Source organism: Perissodus microlepis, chromosome 20 (assembly GCF_051167445.1).
Source record: "Perissodus microlepis isolate ML-2025 ecotype Zambia chromosome 20, ASM5116744v1, whole genome shotgun sequence".
NCBI classification, from domain to species: domain Eukaryota; kingdom Metazoa; phylum Chordata; class Actinopteri; order Cichliformes; family Cichlidae; genus Perissodus; species Perissodus microlepis.
This window is the reverse complement of record NC_140480.1, coordinates 21,988,404-22,007,836: the sequence shown is the minus strand read 5'-3', so window position 1 is coordinate 22,007,836 and position 19,433 is coordinate 21,988,404. Positions and strand designations below refer to the sequence as shown.

The 19,433-nt window shown below is 39.9% G+C and overlaps 2 protein-coding genes across 3 annotated transcripts; both read left to right on the top strand.

Moving 5' to 3' along the window:
• Nucleotides 1–70: 70 nt before the first annotated feature.
• On the top strand, nt 71–2,822 carry LOC146364486 (glucose-induced degradation protein 8-B homolog). Its single transcript, XM_084917293.1, has 5 exons — nt 71–167; nt 527–656; nt 802–998; nt 1,097–1,294; nt 1,761–2,822. The coding sequence occupies exons 2-5, from the start codon at nt 539–541 to the stop codon at nt 1,932–1,934; spliced, it is 687 nt and encodes a 228-aa protein (XP_084773419.1). The 5' UTR covers nt 71–167; nt 527–538; the 3' UTR covers nt 1,935–2,822.
• A 1,611-nt stretch (nt 2,823–4,433) lies between these two features.
• Nucleotides 4,434–16,701, top strand: slc17a9b (solute carrier family 17 member 9b). Of its 2 annotated transcripts, XM_084917291.1 has the most exons (13): nt 4,434–5,206; nt 5,745–5,942; nt 6,455–6,594; nt 7,908–8,007; nt 8,287–8,417; nt 8,537–8,633; nt 9,348–9,444; nt 11,347–11,434; nt 11,539–11,573; nt 11,740–11,855; nt 13,580–13,635; nt 13,714–13,743; nt 14,128–16,701. In XM_084917291.1, the coding sequence occupies exons 1-13, from the start codon at nt 5,076–5,078 to the stop codon at nt 14,304–14,306; spliced, it is 1,398 nt and encodes a 465-aa protein (XP_084773417.1). In that variant the 5' UTR covers nt 4,434–5,075; the 3' UTR covers nt 14,307–16,701. The 2 variants fall into 2 exon arrangements, with proteins under 2 accessions (XP_084773417.1, XP_084773418.1); XM_084917292.1 differs by lacking the exon at nt 11,740–11,855 and having other exon boundaries at nt 14,128–14,279.
• Nucleotides 16,702–19,433: the final 2,732 nt, after the last annotated feature.

The following is a 19,433-nucleotide window of genomic DNA, read 5'->3' as shown; positions in this document are numbered from 1 at the left end:
CTTTGTCGCAGAGTGTGCATTTGCTGTGCTTCGGATTTATTCTAGGGGGCAGCATTTTCTCTGCGGCACATTCTGCTACCGGAAATAAGGAAGACGAAGGAAGAAGAAGAGGCTTACTCTCCGTTAGCTACCTAGCTACTGCTTGAAAGTAGCGACAAAATATTCAGGTATTGTGATAAAAGTACCCATTATGTGGACATTATGTAGTATATAAATACTAATAGAATATAATTAAATATATTAAGTCTCGTCCTTGATGTATTTATCCGAAGTATATGCTTTTAAAGGTGCAGGTTATCTTTGTTTTGATTCGTGTTGACGAAAGTCAGGCTTCAGTGTTGTGTTTTTCAGAGAAGGCCCAAACTATTGTTACGTAGAATTTCATATGTCATGTTGTCATGTTGCAGTCACACTGAAGGAATTACAGTTAGTTACATAAACCGTTAATACTACATAAGCCAATATTCTCGGTGTCTAAAATTATATCTTTTTAAATTGTAAACATAACCCCGATGCACTCCTGCAGGATCTTATCATAATGAGTTATGCAGAGAAGCCGGAGGATATAACAAGGGAGGAGTGGATGGAAAAACTCAACAATGTCCACATCCAGAGGGCTGATATGAACAGACTCATTATGAACTACCTGGTGACAGGTGAGGTATCTTTTTGTGGTTTTTGTTACAGAAAGTTGGGTTTCAGATGTCCATTCTTACAGACATCTGAAGCCAAGTACAGATGTGAGTGTGGATTTTGGGAGCGGATTTTTTCTTATGTATATTTTTTTTTCCTGTCCAACAGAGGGTTTTAAGGAGGCAGCAGAGAAGTTCAGGATGGAGTCTGGGATAGAGCCTAGTGTGGACTTGGACTCCTTAGATGAAAGAATTAAGATCAGAGAAATGATCTTGAAAGGACAGATCCAGGATGCTATCGCCCTAATCAACAGTCTGCACCCAGAGCTGTTGGACACAAATCGTTACCTCTACTTTCATCTCCAGGTGAGACATCTCAGCTTTGTACTTTAATAACTGCTTCTTGTTATGTATGCCTTGCTATTTAACACCTGATTGCATCTATGGCTTTCTGGTTTTTGCAGCAGCAGCATCTTATTGAGCTGATTCGTTTGAGGGAGACTGAAGCTGCCCTTGAATTTGCTCAGTCTCAGCTAGCAGAACAGGGGGAAGAAAGCCGAGAATGTCTGACAGAGATGGAGAGGACGCTGGCCTTGCTGGCATTTGACAACCCAGAAGAGTCACCTTTCGGAGACCTCCTTAACATGATGCAGAGGCAAAAGGTAGAATCAGCACATTATAATTATTATACACACATAATTTTAAACTGATTTACTGTATTGGCAAAGTGTCCTTTAACTGATTGAAGGGAACATTCTAGCAGTTTTAAATAAGAAGCCGATTTAAATTATCAGTACTACTCTCACCCAGTGAGCGTTTGTAAAGTTCAGTTCATTTCAGCTTTTTTTATGTTGTGCAAATTTACAACAGTCAATTCAGGGAATTTTATATTATTAGGTTTAAACCCAACAGTATTACAAAGATAACTCCAACAGTCAGACAGTCCCTTATGAGCAGCAGCTAGTGATGGTGTGAGATGAAAACTCCCATCAACAGGAAGTGACCTTCATCCTGTGACGTCTGCTGTAGTTCTGAAGACGGATTTTTATACTCTGAGAACATCAAATGAAGTGATCTCATTTTCATACACAAGACATTATTCTATATGTTGCTTTCTGTTTTTTTTAGGTGTGGAGTGAAGTAAATCAGTGTGTACTAGACTATGAAAACAGAGAGTCAACCCCGAAGCTGGCCAAGCTCCTGAAGCTGCTGCTGTGGGCTCAAAATGAACTTGACCAAAAGAAAGTGAAGTATCCTAAAATGACTGACCTCAGCAAGGGAACCATTGAAGACCCAAAATAAGGATCAAAGTGAAAAAAGTACCACAGCATCACAAGATGGACACATTTCCTTTATCTATTCATACCCCGCAACAAACTGACTCATATAGAGTACAACCTTTTCTTTTTGTAAGGGTTGCTTTTTGATACTTTATTAACTCAGAATGTGCAGGAAACTGGATGGCATTTTAAAATGACCTCTCACACTAAAGTGACGTGCAAGTATTTCACTTGGTATTCTAATTTACATATTTGTTTATATAAAATTAGTATACTTAAGTTACACTAGTTTTTCTGTCTTTTGGCAGGGAAAGTTGTTGGCATTGGAATGTGTGAATAAAGCCTAAATTAGGCTATCACTTTCTGTGTGTAACCACTTAGAGGAGGAAAAGTTTGATCAGGATAAATGGTTGGCTTAGTGTGCACTGCTTCAAATAAACATATATTCCATCCCTAGAAAAAAAGTCTGCTCAGCTAAGCTGTTGGTCTTTCAGCTACTACTCTTGTGTGATGACAGTAGCCACAACTTGATACTTGGGGTGTTTGAAGCTACTGTTACCTTTTAAAGTTAAAATCTGCTTCAGATTTTATGCTGTATTGTTGCTTGAGGCATTATCAAAAAAGATGCCCACAAAGACTTTCAGACTAAATGTAATATTAGCAATAGAGGGAAAATCTAGGAGATTACCGGAATGCCATCAAGTGTAAAGGCAGCCTCAGTTTCAGTGTTTTGAATACTGTTGATAATGTTTAAAGATGTGAATGGATAATGTGTCCGCAGACATGGAGGCACTTTTACAGATGGATTTATTTACATTTATGAAACCAGTTGCTGTTTTGCAAAATTTAATGTGCTTTTCTTTTTTTGCTGGGATATTATTTTGCAATAAAAGTGGGATTTTTAAACTGGGCAAGTGTTGAAAGACTTGGTGTGTTTCAATTCTAAAGACTTCAAACTGTAGAGGTAAAGAGCAATCAAGTATATTTAATTCCATTAAAATTCTGGTATATGACAGCTTACCAATTACATTAAACATTACCATGTTATACTGACTGTTACCAAACAAACAATATCATACTTTCACTTATAGGAATTCACTGAAAGAGACACAATGATGAATTACATGCTGTGAAACAAGTGTTCACTTTATTAACTCTAGAAAGTGTCCTGCCTGTGAATCATACTTATTACTGATGCATTCATGTATAGGTGATCTCTAATGAATGTAGGGAGAGATGGAAAAGAGCCTGGAGTGGTGGAGGTATGTTCTGGAGTATAAGAAGCCAGATGGAGTACATGTGAATGAATAGGAAAAAGATAAGTGGAAAGGTGAACATGCAAGGAGGAGATCTAGTGAGATGACATGAGTTTGAAAACCTGGGGTCTGTCGTCCATAGCAACTAACAGTACACAAGAAAGATGAAGAAAGTGCAGGCAGGGTAGACTGGGTGAAAATGATTGTCGGGGAATTTGTGACAGAAGGACAGCAGAAAGAGTGAAAGGGAAGGTTTATAAGATGGCAGTGAGGCCACTGCGTGTTTGTATGGATCCATGGTTTGGAGACAGTGGCACAGACAAAAAGACAGGAGGCAGAGCTGAAGCTATTAAGATTTGTATTGGGAGTGACAAGAATGGACAGGATTAGAAATGAGTATATCAAAGGGACAGCTTAGGTTAAGTGCTTTGGAAACAAAGATAAAGAGGCAAGGTTGTAATGGTTTAGACATGTGCAGAGGAGGGAAAATGGATATGCCAGACAAAGATGTTGAATATGGAGATGCCAGACAGGAAAAAAGAGGAAGAACACGGAGAAAATTCACTGATGTATTCAAAGGATTCAAATTCAAAGGACATTCAAAGGATTGGTGTAACAGAAGAGTAAGCTAGTGATTGGATGAGATAGAGACAGACAACACACTGCGGTGATATCTAAACGGTGCAGCCAAAAAGAAAAGGAATGAGCATTAATGTGTAACTGTGTTACTGATGACTAAATATGCAACTAAAAAATCTTAAATTCCTAACTTGCCCCTGCGGGCAGTCTTTATCCTTCAAGCTTGGGTCTTTGCTGTTCCTGGAACTGCACTCTTCTGAACAGAGATCTACCAGTCTATCCACTCTACCAGTCTGGGGGTCACTGTTGGCTTCACCCTTCACATCTGTTTGAGCACCTCTCTCAGCCCTTGGTATTTCTCAAGCTTCTCACATTCCTTCTACCTGATGTTACCATCACTCATAGCTACATCTAACACTACATCTTCATCTTCCTCCTCGGACAAACTGGTCAAATCCATTTTGACCTCTCGCCACACACACACACACACACACACACACACACATAAATTTGTGTGTGTGTGTATATATATATATATATATATATACATATATGAGTGTGTGTAGGTGAAGTCTGCTGTTAATTTGTCCTCTTATTTTACTATCAAAAAGTTTAACTTTACACTGTTGCCGTACATTAATTCCCACCGGCAGCCAGCATACATGCTGTGACGTGTTATGTAACAATTTCCTGCTAACTCAGGATAGCCGGGGGAGCATTTCAGCAACATTCTAGGTACTGCGCATTTTGGTGCCCCATCCCGACAGCTGCATCTCAGCACGGGGACAATCACATCTTCATCCGGCAAGGACAGCTCACCGACAGAGCCCATCCTGGTTCTCCGCGGAGGCTCTGTTTCTACTTGCAGTACTGCATCGTCATCATCGCCGAGGGCCCGGAGTCACAGGCGTCTCTCTGACGTTTCAGATGATAAGGTAACGGATGAAGCAGCCGGGCTAAACCACTTCCTGATTAACCCTAGCGACGACAAGAAGAACTGCTGCGTGGCTGCTGGCTGGAGGAGGAGGCAGGGGAGAAAAACTGACACGTGGATTACTCCTCCTAGGGCATCAGGAAAAACAGACTGCCCCCTCTTCTAGCTCTGTTTCGAATACGGCGATCACCTCCTCTCTCTCTGTTAGTCCAGTTTTACAGGGTATGGAATTCACCGTCAGGATCCTATGATGTGATTTCGCGCATACTTTTACGAGAAGATTTCCCCTTTTCACCCGAACGCTTACTTTTCTCACTGATCGACCGGAAAGAGAAGAAAGTGCAGTATACCCGGAGCGGTTGAGAAGAGGCTGCCGTCCGTCACCTCGCGTTGAATGGCAGTTATTCAAAAACATGGCAAGACCTATAGTCCAGATTTGGTCTGTCACAAGGACAACCACCCGCCCGCCAAGATCGTCCCCGGGTGTCATAAGAAGTGGCCTGAACACAACACCAGCTGGTCAAGGTAACCGTTGGTAACACCAACTCATCGGGGCTCGTTTTAACCATGTTTTAACAACTCTACTAAATCAAACCCACCCCCTAAAAGGCTCACAGAGGTCATATGGAGGGGGGAGACTTTTTAACTTTTAAATCGTTAATGACGCTTAATGCCTGCCGGTCCTCTCAGGGTTTCTGAAGTACTGTATGTGCTGGTGACACGTATCTTTTCTGGCCTTTCATGGCTCAGTGTTTTTATGCAGTGCTGTTTTGGCTAAAAAGAAGGAAATAACAGTGCTGCCTTTATGAAAAGACTGCCATGAACTATTATAAAGTTATGATGTACATTTTGAATACTAGTATCTTATGTATAAATCTAACCAAGCCATGTTAGAACCCATCACCACTAACCCCTGTTGAATGCCCTACAGGTTGGACTTGCTTCCACCACATACTGTAGATAAGACAGCCCCTACGAACTGGTCTAACAAGGCCAAAGTTTGTCCCCAGCTGTTGGGGGATGTGCAGCCAAATTCAAATTGTTCTGCTCTCCTCTGGTGCAGGCCTGTGGCAAGGATATGGACAGTGGTACTGCTGCTGGGGACGTGCCTCCTGTACTGCGCCCGTGTGGCGATGCCCATCTGTGCCGTCAGCATGGCAGAGCAGTTCGGCTGGAGCAAGAGGGAGTCCGGCATGGTACTGGGCAGCTTCTTTTGGGGCTACTGCTTCACTCAGGTGTTCGGAGGCTACGTGAGTGACCGGTAAGAAACCGCATGCTCTATAAGTTGGTAGGCTCTGGGTTTATAATTGAGAATCATCTTGAGTCTACAGGACTCTGAAGTGGGTCTTCAGTTGGCATCTGTTCTAGTTTTAGAGTTGTAATTAAAATCAAGTCGCTTTATATTGAACCGTGCTGGCACTGACGTAAGCAGCCCAGTGGTGTTTGCTCAGTCTACAGAGATAATGTGATGTACTGAGCGAGATGTTTGCCCTGTAATGTTAAGTCACAGTGTCATTAACAGATAAGCTGCATGGGTGTCTGCACAGTATTTTTTTTCCCACTCTAGAAACTGTTAACAGTCCAAAATACTTGATCTAAATGCTCACCTTATTTAGATAAAATATTCTCTATGATTATATTTTCAGCCAAAGTTATCCAAAAGATTAAAACCTCTCAATGTGTTCTTCCAAGCTGATATCTTAGAAGTCAAAAGTTGATATCTTAGTAGGCAAAAGTTAAAGCTAATGCAACCCATCTGTGCTCTGTTCACAGGGTGGGAGGTGAGAAGGTCCTCCTGCTGTCTGCAGCAGCCTGGGGTTCAATGACAGCTTTCACCCCAATCCTGGCCCACTTCTGCTCCCAGCCGATCCTCTCTATGACACTAGCTCGCTTCCTCATGGGCCTACTGCAAGGTGAGATTAGCGGTGTGCAAGTTGAATCATCACTTGAGATTACATTAGTGAGGTGTAAGATCCAGGTAATGAAAAAGGTCTCGGACAGTACTCCCATTGGTCGCAGTTTCGGGTTCCCGATAACTGCCAGACTTATTTGCATCTGTAATTGCTGTTTTTCAGTCGTATGTCCCTGCCAAAAAGTCATGCTTCCGTTTAAATGGACTCACATTGTGAAGACTTCTGAAATGCAGTGTTGAGTGAGGGCCAGAAATTTTTTGATTATTTTTCAGACCTTTAAGATATCACAATGATGCAAATCTTTGACCTTTTGAATATAAAATGTCACCACTTTTTCCCCCCCTTTTTAACGTTTTTGTAATTTTCTATTATATCTATTGCCTTATGTGACCTTGAAACATTTTTGAGCCTGAAGACACAAAATTTCCTTTAGGGTTACTTGAGATATCATGTTCACAACAACTGAAGAGACAACAAAGCGATGTGAGGTCAGAGTGACTTTCTTTGAGTCCAAGTGAATGTTTGCCCCAGATTTGGTGAGATTTTCTCAGTGTGCTCTAAAGATATTGTGCACAAGAACAGTAGGGATGGGCAATCAGACATTATTCATCTGACCACAACTGCTGCTGGCTTTAATGCCTCAAGAGCATTTGCCAGTAAATGGTCTTTCATTTATTTTCTGTAAGCATCTGCTTACTGTCTGCATCAGGGAAGTCGAAATAATCTATCTGACCCCCATGAACTCGTGCAGACACGTGTTAAAGTCCTTGTTGGTTCATGTTTGCCGATGTTTGTCTTGTGTTTAATGATTCAATTTGTCAGTCACACTTACAAGGAATGTGACTTGAACGTGTCCACTGCAGAGACAACAAAGAAATGCTAAAAACACCCTTGCACTAGCTAGTCTTTTAATGTTAAAAATGTGGGATCCCAGGAATCCAAGATCTTTGAGTAGCCTACATTCATCATGGCTACTTTATATATAGAAAACAAATAATAATTCTCATATTTGTTGAGCAATCAAGACATATTTACCTCTGCTGGTGGGATGTTCGATTTGTCAAACAGACATCTGTACTTTGCTTTCTTTGGCTTTAGAACAGCGATTAAGTTTAGTCATTTAAAAGTGTCCTTAAATTGATTTGACTGCATTGTTTTATTTCAAATAACCCGGCACAGTATCATATGTGCTACTCTGTTTCTATTTTCTGTCACATTTTTATGTTTGTCTTATTAGACAATAATGTGAAACGTTCTTCCGCTGAACCTTAATCCCTTTTAAAATTTGGCTATGCTTTGTGTTTTCATGTCAGGAGTTCATTACCCCTCTCTTGCAAGTCTGTGCTCACAAAAGGTGGTGGAAAGTGAAAGAGGCTTCCTCATGAGCACCGTGGGTAGTGGCTCCTATCTGGGGTGAGTCAAGTGTTATGCAATAACTGGGTAGTAGTGAGAAAAGGCTGAGTTTTCCTTCTTAGTTCATTATTGGGTGTTTTTATTGCAAAACGAGAAGGTTTTTTGTGCTTTTATTGATTTTAATAGCAGTTACTATTAAATATGGTGTTTTTATTGTTTCTGTAAAAATGTATAAGGAAATTTCACAATAAAATTCTGTCATACTAATCACATGCTGAAATGTCTTTTTACAGGGTTGTGTTTTAACTTGTCATGTTTTGTTGTGGTTTTATTTCCCAGCACTCTGGTAATTGGGGGGGCAGGCTCCCTCATGTTGGACCTTTACGGCTGGCAGAGTGTTTTTTATGTTTCTGGACTCCTTTCAGTCCTGTGGGCCTACTGCATGTGGAAATATCTACTGAAAGGAGAAGGCAAGTGATGCTTCAGCTGTGTCAGTAGTTTCTGTGCTGTCTCTTATCTTGTACCTGCTCAACTGGAGTCAGCATCTTCTTCTGTGCTCATGTTCCTGTATTTTATCTGTGTTTTGTAGGGCCTATAATCACCCTGGAGTCCCTGGGCAGCAGTGGAGCCCAGTCCAAACTGACCAAAAGACATTGGTTACGGCTCTTAAAACAACCTGCTGTCTGGTGAGATAAAGCCTGTGTTTATTTATGAGGGTGTGACTTTATGTGCAATTGCACCTATAATTTTTGCACACATATTTTATGCTCTGTGCACATGTGCAGTACTGCATGCTTGTTTTCATATTCAGATGGATAAGCAGCAATAATCTTGCCTGTGTGCCTTCAGGTTCTGATGTAATGCTTCGGCTGATTTACTGCAACCTCAAAATTTCAGAATACTAATTGTAACCATTGCATGTGTGTTAAGCTAGAAGAAAAAAAAATAGGAGGAGGAGTGTGGAAATGTGTAAAATATCTTATTATCGGATTTATGTTGGTGTTCCTCAACTGTCTGAATCATGTCTCTGAGGTCTTTTCCTTCCAGTCCCTCCCTATGACCTAGATATTTATACACTGTAATACACCTGATGTGCTCCATTTTCAGTGACACAGAGTACATGTGTTTTCTTAATTGATCTGATCCCTGTTGACACCTCCACATAGTGCATGATAGTTTAGGCTTATAAGTACTACTATGCTGTTGACTCACTTTAACATAATGCATCATACCTTCATAGAGGTATCGGTTAATAACAAATAGCACAGATACAAACCTTTGTCTAATAGGAAAAACAGTATCTAAGTCAATGTGTCATTGTGTGCTAAAAAACGCAGAACGAGTAGTTGTGTAATTATAATGGGCTCACTGAGACTTGTTTTTCTTCATTCAATAACCAGTGCCGTAATAGTGACGCACCTCTGCACGGCGAGCACCTTCTTTACTCTTTTGTCATGGCTGCCAACATTCTTTAAAGACACATTCCCCGATGCCAAGGTAACTATTTTCTCATGACTCCTTTGATTATTAGAGAAACCAATCAATAAAAAAAGGGCTTAAGGGATAAAAATATGAAAGACCGCACCTTTATTTACTAGACTTAGAGTCTACAGCCATGTGAGTGGCTTTGTGAAAGTAGAATTAGATATAAAGGCGCTTTGAACTATGTTCTAAGTTTTGCAGTTATATAAATCAAAACTCTGAATAGGTTAAAATTTTGACCAAATGGTGGCGCTTGAGGAAAAGTCAAGGGAAAATGCACTCTTTTGTAAACTCCTGTTTTGAAGCTTTGATTTTAGAATTTTGGCCATCACCATCCTGGTTTCTTGGAACCAGAAGTGACCACTTAAATGACACGGTGGAGGATTCATAGACTGCATTGCTGCATTGCACAGACACAGATATCTGCTGAATAACATACAAATAAAATACTACAGTTTGACTCTTTAGAATTCACATATAGGCTGTAGGAAAAAATAACCAGCAAAAATGGTGCCAGCAATATTATATGTCAGGTAGTTGCATTAAACAGGCTCCAAAAGGCACAAGTAACACAAGTGCAATTGAGTCACCTGGATCAGTGACTCAAATTAGCTGAGGTGAACTAGCTTCGCGCATCTTATTCTGTATCTTTTAAGACTTAATGAAATTTAAGAAGGAGATTACGAGAAAGGATGAAAAATAAAATCAACCTCCCAGAACTGTTATGGAAATAGATATTAGTTGTTTTTTGGCCAAAACCTCCTTTTTTGTACTAGGCTGCAAACATGTTTACTTATGGTACAATGTTGAGCGTTTTAACTTGAAAATCTGTCTGACCAAGCAGCTGGAAAAATTACAAGTAGGGATGGGTACCGGTATGGCACCGGTTCTGACATAAACGGTAGTAACCAGACCGAAAAGCAGCGCACATTTCGGTGCTTTATTTCGGTGCTTTTTTTTTTTCCTGAGCTGTGATACACTTTAGATTCTAGCCAATCATTTTAAGTTTCCGAGGATAGTAGGCGGGTCCAGGTACGTACGTTCTTTTAGAGCAGAGCTACAGATTAAAAATGCCCAAGGCGAAGCGGTCAAAAGTCTGGCTGTACTTCACAGCAAAATATGCAAACTCAGCATAGATTTGCATGCTAAAATGTCCAAATTAACAAACACCACTGCAAAGCATGTTTACAACTTAGCACAAAAATGGCCCAAATTCATAACAGCTCTACAATTGGTGGGTTTTCTTGTTGTTTTAACTCATGTGTTTTGTTTTTTCTAAGATTTTAATTTTTAGCTGTGGCTGCTTTGATTGCCAGATTTGGTGATGTAGGCAGCTGTAGATGTCTGCTGGTCCTTACCTGTGCTCATTTGAGTCACTGAGTTGGATTTGTCTCCTGATGTTGGTGACTTTTGCATCCCATGACAAATAATGTGGCTTGTGTACATATGGACCAACAAGAAGTTTGTGTTTAATTTTTTATAAGTGGAACTCTAGTTTTGATTGACACCAGCAGTGATGCGTGTCTGTGCAACGTATGAGGAACGTTACAAATGCAGCTGGTTCGTCAGGTATATTTGTATTTAACATACTTGACGAACAACTATATTTAGCACCCTGCCATATTTCCTAAACATGGGTTCCTCTGGTTCCTTAAAAGCATGACAGTGACTAAAATGCTATTGCTTAGGCTTTAAAATGCAGTCAAGAAACCACTGGGTTTCTACATCCATCTTCTAAAAATAATTTTTAAGACTCGTCGACTTTCTAAAGCAACATTAAGTCACAGTTATTTGTCATTAATTGTTAGGATCATCATCACTGAGACAGGTCACTAAAACAACACGTCCTTGATACACTACACGAAGCTGGCTGCTGTATGTGGTCAAATAAAGCCCAAAAATATTTTATCTTCCCAGGGCTGGGTGTTCAATGTCATTCCTTGGTTAGTGGCCATACCGTCATCCCTCTTTAGTGGCTGTCTCTCTGACCACCTCATCAGTCAAGGTAGACAATAGGAGAAATAAACTGTACATCAGTATTATTTTAAATGTTTAGTACACTGATATTGTTACATTGGACTTCCCTAATCTCTCTTCTGAATCCCTCAGGCTTCGATACAGCATCAGTGAGGAAGTTGATGCAGGTACAATATTTCTCAGTTGTTCAGTTATTCTGTTGTATGTTGCGTGTTTAGTGTGATTCTTCTTCCCAGTACAAAGTGCTGTCCTGTTTACACTGCTTATGCAATGAATTATGTACAATTGTGTTTGATGTGGGGTTTTTTTCATGTATCCATCCCTCTGTGTTAGTTTTTCTCCATGGGTGTGTCCAGTGTGTTTACCCTTCTTCTGTGTGGCACAACTACCTTCCCCTGGGCTGTAGCATTTGTGTCTGCCACCATGGGCCTCACCACCTTCAGTCACAGGTACTGCCATCCACTGTTTCCTCACACTCTGTAGCTGTATTCACACTTACGCTGCAGCCCTGAACTTTTCTAAACATTACCCGACAGAGGTGCTTATGAGAACACATTGATCCCACGTGACTGGATCAAATATTAAATGGTCTTTAACCTGCTTGTTCCTTAGTAAGAAATGTTGTGCCCCATTGTGGGTATTTGTGCAGATGTGAGGTTAGCTTTACATGTGAATGTGGTGTTTCCTGAGAGATTGTTTTGTGTTTTGTTCACTCAAACTTGATGATACAATTTCAGAATATTACCCTTATTTGCATAGCTGCTTAGAAATTAAATGTTAAATATTTCACCACTCCGCCCCCCAGTGTACAACTTTGTATTTGAAAAAGTCTTAAATCATGCTGCTTGGCTCAGGCATAACCAAGGAAGACTTGGCAGGTCTCAGCTTTTATTAGGCATGCAGTTTGTCTAGTTGTCATTGTATCGGATCAGTGTCTGTAAGCATTTATGTTTTAACCACTTTACCTAGTAGTGCCTTATTACATTTGGTTTGTCTTGAAATTCGTCATCCCAGCTACTAACAGGGCATAAACGTTGACTTTAATTGTAATAAGTTAAAATAACTTCCAAAGTAAATACTGCATTTTTTTAAAGAATGCATCACTGCATGTTTGGTGTGCTAATAAGTATGCAAGCCAACTTGGGTTTATGGTAATGAAGGTACAGCTGCTACAATGGTACAATTCATTGATGTGTATTTAATAACTTGTGAACAACACTGGAGCTCTTTGGCACAGAGGAACTGGATACATTTTAAAAAAAGAGTGACTAAAGAAAAGGATAAAAAAGAATAAGAAAACAATGATCAGTTCTTTGGTGGTTTGGGGCTTTTAAGGGATTTGTTCAAAGCAATAAGATATCAAAAATATATCTAAAAATAATCAGATATCCTTTAAATGAAATTGTGAGTGCACTTCTTTTAGTGTATTCAGTTGCATATTGAAAGGGGAAGCTTGAGGAACAATGACCATGGTAACCTTCAGTGACTTTGCATCTGTTCATTAGCAGCCTTTTACCAGCCATGTGGTTTTTCTGTTTCATAAGATAGTGTTTATGTGCTTAAATAAAAAAAGAATTTCATTTCTTGTACTAAAGCTGATTCTGAAGTATGATTTCACTAACTCAGAAGGTACAGCAACCGTGGCAGTTGGTCTTGAATCAACTGTAATCTCCACATTTTGACTTTTTTCTTGAAATTCTAACTTTATTCTCAAAACAATCAATAATCTAGATTTTTTTTCTTAATGTGGTCCTAATACTACATTTTATACATATTTGAATGGTGTAAATAAAAAGTATAAGTTATATACATATATTACCTCATAGTAATAATCAGTAAATATAATGATCATGATGTGGACAAAAAATGTATTTCATTTTGTTTTTTTGTGGCTCCATTAATGATATTTCGAACTCACTAAAGAAAATCTATTCTTCACTCTGGTTCCAGCCATGACGACTAAAAGAGAGTGAAATTGATATAGATATGTTTACAATAAACCAGTAAATATGCATTCAGCAGTAGCACAGTACAGACACAGATTTTCTCTCCATCTGTTTTTTTATGGGAAAGAATGCCATTCAGAGTTAGGCTTATACTCTGTTGCGGTTTGGGATGTATTTAGAGTCATTTCTGAAGTTCAAATTGACAATGACATGTTTTTCTTTTGCAGTGGTGTTTCTGTAAATGTTCAAGATCTTGCTCCGTCCTGTGCTGGCGCTTTATTTGGTAAGTTCTAAAAATGTGTTTTAGAACAATGGCAAAATGTCACACCTTACGAGTAATTACTGTACATTTCTTTTCCAGGCGTTATGAATACATGCGGTGCTTTCTCAGGTGAGTTTGTATTAATTAAAAAAATATCTACTTGTCATTAATCTTTTACCAGTAGTTGCTTTCATGCTTTTAAGTGAAATCATTGATTCACTTCTCTAAATTCAAACTTTGAGGTGATGTGCTGAATGTCAGTCCCGCTTGTCTCTTTGTCCCATGCATATTTCATCAAGGGACCATGATGAAGTTTGTGTCAGATGAATAATACAGGGATGAGGGGATGACAGTTAGTGGTCCTGTGAGGGACACAGAAAAGATTGACATTTTCTCTGTAGAAATTTAGATGTGGGACAAATTGAATAGTTTTGCCACTTAAAAGACACTGCACATGTTGTTACCCTCTTTGTGCTGCTTTGCTATTTATAGCTACTCTGTGTTCCTGTGCAGGGGTCTTAATGGTGTACTTCTCGGGGTATCTCATTGAGGCGACAGGCTCATGGGCTTCTGTGTTTGCCCTCATCACCATGGTCAACCTGCTTGGCCTCTGTACCTTCCTGGCATTCGCTGAGGCACGCCGGGTTGACATTGACTCTACTAAGGTCCGCCACCACAACATACACATCTAAATCGTCAGTTATTGGAGGGACCTGAATGTGACCTCGGGCAACCAGCAGCTGCGATATTATCCAGCGCATAGATGAAACTGCACACGACAATTATGAAAAGTTTGATTGGCTCTGTGGTTGTTTGACTGCAACAGCAGCACACAGCAGAGCCTGCACAATGTTACTGAAAAGTCTTGTCGGGCTTTAACCTTGGGTCCTGGAAAGAAGACAACTGTGTTAAAGGGTGCTGTGCTAGTTAAGGAAGAACGTGGAAGTAGGAAAGACTACGCTACCTCCAGGCTCCATGGAAAATAGTTTACACTTAACATGTGTACAGACTGTGTTACTTGGGAATAGGAAAATCAAACAGATTGTTAACTGAAAGCCATAGCCCACTGCTCTGCTGTGTTTGTGCCGAAGGAGCTGTGAGAGTGATGGATGTGTCACTCTCCGGAGTGAGAGCTGTGACAGACCGAGGTGGTTTGTTTTTGCCCTGCAGGGATGGGTTAGGCGGCGTGGATGACACAGGGAGAGTCCAGCCTCTCATACCTGAAGTCTTTTATTAGTACGCCTCACTCAGCCGTCACTGAGAGATCTGAGTGACACCTCATTACCCAGCCACTAATTACTTTAAAGGCGGTTTAATGTCCTATACAATTTACCTTCTGTGGTTCGAATCACCGAGAGCTTTATGGCAGCAAGGCTTTGCCTAAGCGCTCTCGCTGATCGTTGTCTCCAAGGGTTTGTTTTAAGTTGAAAGACCAAAGGTTATTAATTAATTTAATTAATTGTATTTTCATTATTTGTAATTGCATGTAATAGAAATACCTCACCTAACTGCTTTGAGTAATTTTATATTTATATGGATAGAGTTTGAAAGACTTTTTTTTAATTGTGTTAAATAGACAGGTTAGATGACAAACAACAAATATATCTAAATAATCACCAGTGTGATATCATAATGATGTAAAAACAACACATGCAGACAACACGATTCTTCAAGAAGAAACTTTTTTAGGTTGCATTATCATCGCACTTAATACCTTTGTTACTTAGGCACTAGACAGGAAGTGATATCAGTATTTGGGAGGGCATCCATTAACTTTTCATGATAGATAGTGCTAGCTGTCACTAAGGCAGTTTGAAATAGTCTCCAAGTTACACAGTGACGTTATGAATGTTAGGGGACAGGCGAGATAACGATAAATTATCGGATTCAGTACAATCAAACTGGAAACCTATGTAGCAACGTAAAACTAGCTGCATAACTCCGTCTGAAGGTTTAGGTAAATGTAATGTTTATCTTTGGCGTTCACAGTTTTACAAGTTCTGTTTTCATGTTAGGTCCAGATGCTTATTTGATACCTTAAATCTATGCATTTATTGTTTCGTGCCTCAGTTGAGCAACAAGAAAACTGCAAGACATGCACCTTCGTGGTAACAAAGTGTCAATTGCTGATTGCTGTACATTGCTGATAGTTGCCTTATTTGTTGGATTTTTGTTGCCTCTTTGTCTTTTGTTACTGTTATTGGCATACAACTCCACATTGGCTTATATTTTCTAGGATTTTATTCCATGTATACTTGGAGGTGTAACATGAAGTGCATTTCTGATGTTAGCATTGTCACTTGTTACAAAAAAGAATGAAGTCATTGGATTTATTTAAAGCGCAGCTCTCCGTCTTTCAGAGTAAAAAAAAAAAAGAACTTTTCTTTACCTATTTATTTTTGTGTTTGGTAGAAAAACATAATCCTAAGTAGCTATAAATTATGATTAAAAATTCTTATCTAAAATCGAGTATCTTTACCCAAATCTCTTAAAATTCTGTTCCAACACTATGTTTTTAGTGTGGCCGTACACAGAGTGTGTTTTGCTTGGGTGTATCGATATCCACGTATTGGTATTGTTCCGGGATCATCATAATTAATGTTCGTTAGGGTGTGATTTTTGGGCTAGGGTTAGTGTTACTGAGCTTTAGTTATGGTTATGAGCTTGTGATGACATCACAACATAGGTTTTGATGATCCAGCAACAACACAAATGCGGGGACATCAGATCATGCTTGTGTTTGTGTCTTACATAAGACTACTGTACAAAATAATCACTCTTCAATAGTTTTTTTTTCTTATGCTGGATCTCACAGTTGCTTGCACTGCACTATTTACAAATGCCCGCATGCCTCTTTTTTTTTTGTTATGTTCACATCTTGAAAATGTAAACCTTTTACATTATAAATAGTTTTCGCCAACATATCTTACTACAGGTTGCTGAAAGCCTTCTGTCAAATAGTTTTTGATAACCTGTAATGTACACGTTAGATAAAATAAAAGAAAATGCAGTATTCTAATGTGTTTCAGATATACTGTATTTAAAAGCTCTTGAGTTTGAATAAAAAATATATATTTTTGTCAACTATTTTGAGTTTCTTCAATATGTTGCACATAGAAAAGACTGCGTGTATTTTCTCTGCATCTCCACAGAGAGGCAGTGCAGCATCAGTAATGAGGCGAGCACACGGCGTGCCTCCTTATCGCCAGATACTCCACAGTTCCTGTTATGTATAAAGGGGTCCTCCTGTTTAACAGCATACCCATGAAGTTTTCATGGATGTCGATTTGCAGCAAATATCACCAGCTTCTGCACGAAAGAGCCTTTTCATACACAAAGCTTTCAAGCTTTTCAGGAACCATAAAGGTTTGTCCTGGGAACCCTTTATTTGGACTCCATTATTTAGACCAGTCCAAAGCAGGTTCCACCGCAGGTTCGTCGTGTTCACACTACCGGCCACACTACAGCCCCGGATCCCGAGTCCAGGCCAGCAGTACTTATGTGGTGGCACCATATGGCAGGATGCTGTGTGCCATGTTGGCTAGCTGGCACTACCCACGTGCGAATGGCCAGACGCTAGTCACTCCCCCTCATGGGACCGAATGGCTCGGGTTGCTATGGAGACGGATGGCTTGTGGCTGCCGCGTGGCGATGAAAAGAAAAAAAAAGGAGGGGTCACAAGTGAGTGAAAGTAACAAGTCAGATAAAAGTCAGAAGAGCGGAGCGGGTTGGCAGTGAATTTAGCTTTTTGATGTACAGTTCATATAAAAAAAGAAAACACGTCGGTGTTAAAGAGGTGGCCAGTCACTTATTGGAGTGCTCTCACTGACACAAAATGGTGTTGTAAAAGCAGACATAATCATGATGAGTGGCCCACTATTTAATTAGCAGAGATGAAACACTGAGGGGAGAGTAGAGGAGAGAGGGGGAGATAAACCCTCCCCACCTCCTCTCTACTTGTTGGCTGGTAGGAGTAACCCAGTAAATGCAGGGCCCATCAGAGAGCCAGAGATACATGTAAATGAAATAGCCCCATTAATTAGTAATTAACATCAAGTTAATGACATTTCACTGTGTCGCCATCTCATCCTATGTCCTTCCTCTGTGGTGGAGGGGTTGTCTCTCGGGTCCCTGATCTGAATGCTAATTAGTGAAGAGCTAAAATGCTATATAGGACTACCTAATAATATAGAGACCCAGTTTAAGACTGGTCATTGTTAGGGAGGATTAATCACTTTGTGGCAATAGATCAGGAGGCTTTACAAGTCTCCCACTCCTTAGAGGGCTGTGATACTGAAGGCCATTGACAGGCTTTATGTGCTAATTGCATTGTGCCTGTTAGCCTAACGTTTTGTTATCCTTCAGGACTTCTAACTACTTTTAACCATTCTCCTATTTTTCGCCAATCATCCAAGAAATATTTCCATTTAAGTGAGCGTAAAATGGTTTCGTATGTTACGTCTTGTTATTTCACTCTCTTGTTATAGCAGCGATTGAGTTTGAACACAACAGCAGACACAGTCTTTGGTTTTGGGTCCCCTCCTGAGCCTAAAGCAGCTCTGTGACAGAGGTAATTTTACATGATTTGACTGCAGCCTGGTGCATTATCTCTGTGGAGCTGGATGAAACATGAAGTTAGTACTCTGTACACCCAGTGTGTTCCTGGGATGGACAATGAATGTCAGCTCCAAAATGAAGGAAATGTAATCACTCACTGATGTGCATGATTATGTCCTACAATGCTAAACGAGACCAGCAGCGTTTCTCCATCTCTTTCTTTCTTTCTTTCTTTCTTTCTTTCGATAGATAATTGACCCTTTAAAGGGATCCCCTGATGCCCAAGCTCATCCACCATTAGCACACCATCGCACACACACATGCGCACAACCAAATATGTTGATTTCTGTCAATTAAAACCCCATCAGCTGTTTGCCTCCTGCTAGACATATGGCCCGTGTTAAATCTAAAGAGCAAATGGAGCCTCCATTGAGAGGGGCATCATTTTAATGGAACCCTGAGGGACAAGACCCACACCTGCGTGATAATAACATTAAACCATGCTCAGCCCACTGGCCAGATGAGGACAGTGTTGGTTTGTGTGTTTGTGTGTGTGTGTGTGTGTGTGTGGATACATGCACATGGCTCTACTGTATCTCATTTCAGCCTCACCTGCAATTGTTTGGTCTGTTCCTAGAACCCACAGGTATGTTTGGTTTGAATCCTTCGCAGCGATATGTTTTCTGTTTTCAGAGCCTCAACAGCAGAAAAGAGGCTCAGGCTGTTTTCAGAGTCTAATATTTATTATATAACCCTGAGAAGCAAAGACACAAATGCACTCCATCACTGCAAACCAGCTCTCCCCTGCAGTCAGAGTGAGAGTACAGATTTTTCTTCTTTTGCCAAATGAATGGTTATGGAGTTCACAGGTCCTTAGTCAGAAACAGAGACAAATATCTGAACAAATGTTTAGAAATATAATTTTAGAAAACAATATGGTGCTACGCCTTTGGCACGGAGTGTCAGATGCTTGGTTTTAAGGCAAGAACAGAACAGATAAAACACTGATGGGGTAAATATAGCACACCTTTTCAGTTCACCCATAACAAATGAAAGTATATTTATTAAACATGAATGTCTGTGCGTTGCTGTTAATGAGAATGACTTTACTTCTCCTAATATGTTTAATATTAAGAGGAGTAAAAGTATTTCTGTTAGCTCCCGGTGTTCTCATTATTTTTTCATAAATCATTTGCCAGTAAAATCTGTTTTGTACATTTTGTTCAAACAATTCAAAACACAAAGAAAATCTGTTTACTAAT

Bases quoted from the DNA above. Each gene is read 5' to 3' on its own strand.
- LOC146364486 (XM_084917293.1), top strand. From the start codon at position 539: ATGAGTTATGCAGAGAAGCCGGAGGATATAACAAGGGAGGAGTGGATG. The intron at 657-801 runs GTGAGGTATCTT...CCTGTCCAACAG, and splicing joins TATGAACTACCTGGTGACAG to AGGGTTTTAAGGAGGCAGCA. The intron at 1,295-1,760 runs GTAGAATCAGCA...TGTTTTTTTTAG, and splicing joins ACATGATGCAGAGGCAAAAG to GTGTGGAGTGAAGTAAATCA.
- slc17a9b (XM_084917291.1), top strand. From the start codon at position 5,076: ATGGCAGTTATTCAAAAACATGGCAAGACCTATAGTCCAGATTTGGTC. The intron at 6,595-7,907 runs GTGAGATTAGCG...TTTTCATGTCAG, and splicing joins CCTCATGGGCCTACTGCAAG to GAGTTCATTACCCCTCTCTT. The intron at 11,435-11,538 runs GTAGACAATAGG...TGAATCCCTCAG, and splicing joins TGACCACCTCATCAGTCAAG to GCTTCGATACAGCATCAGTG.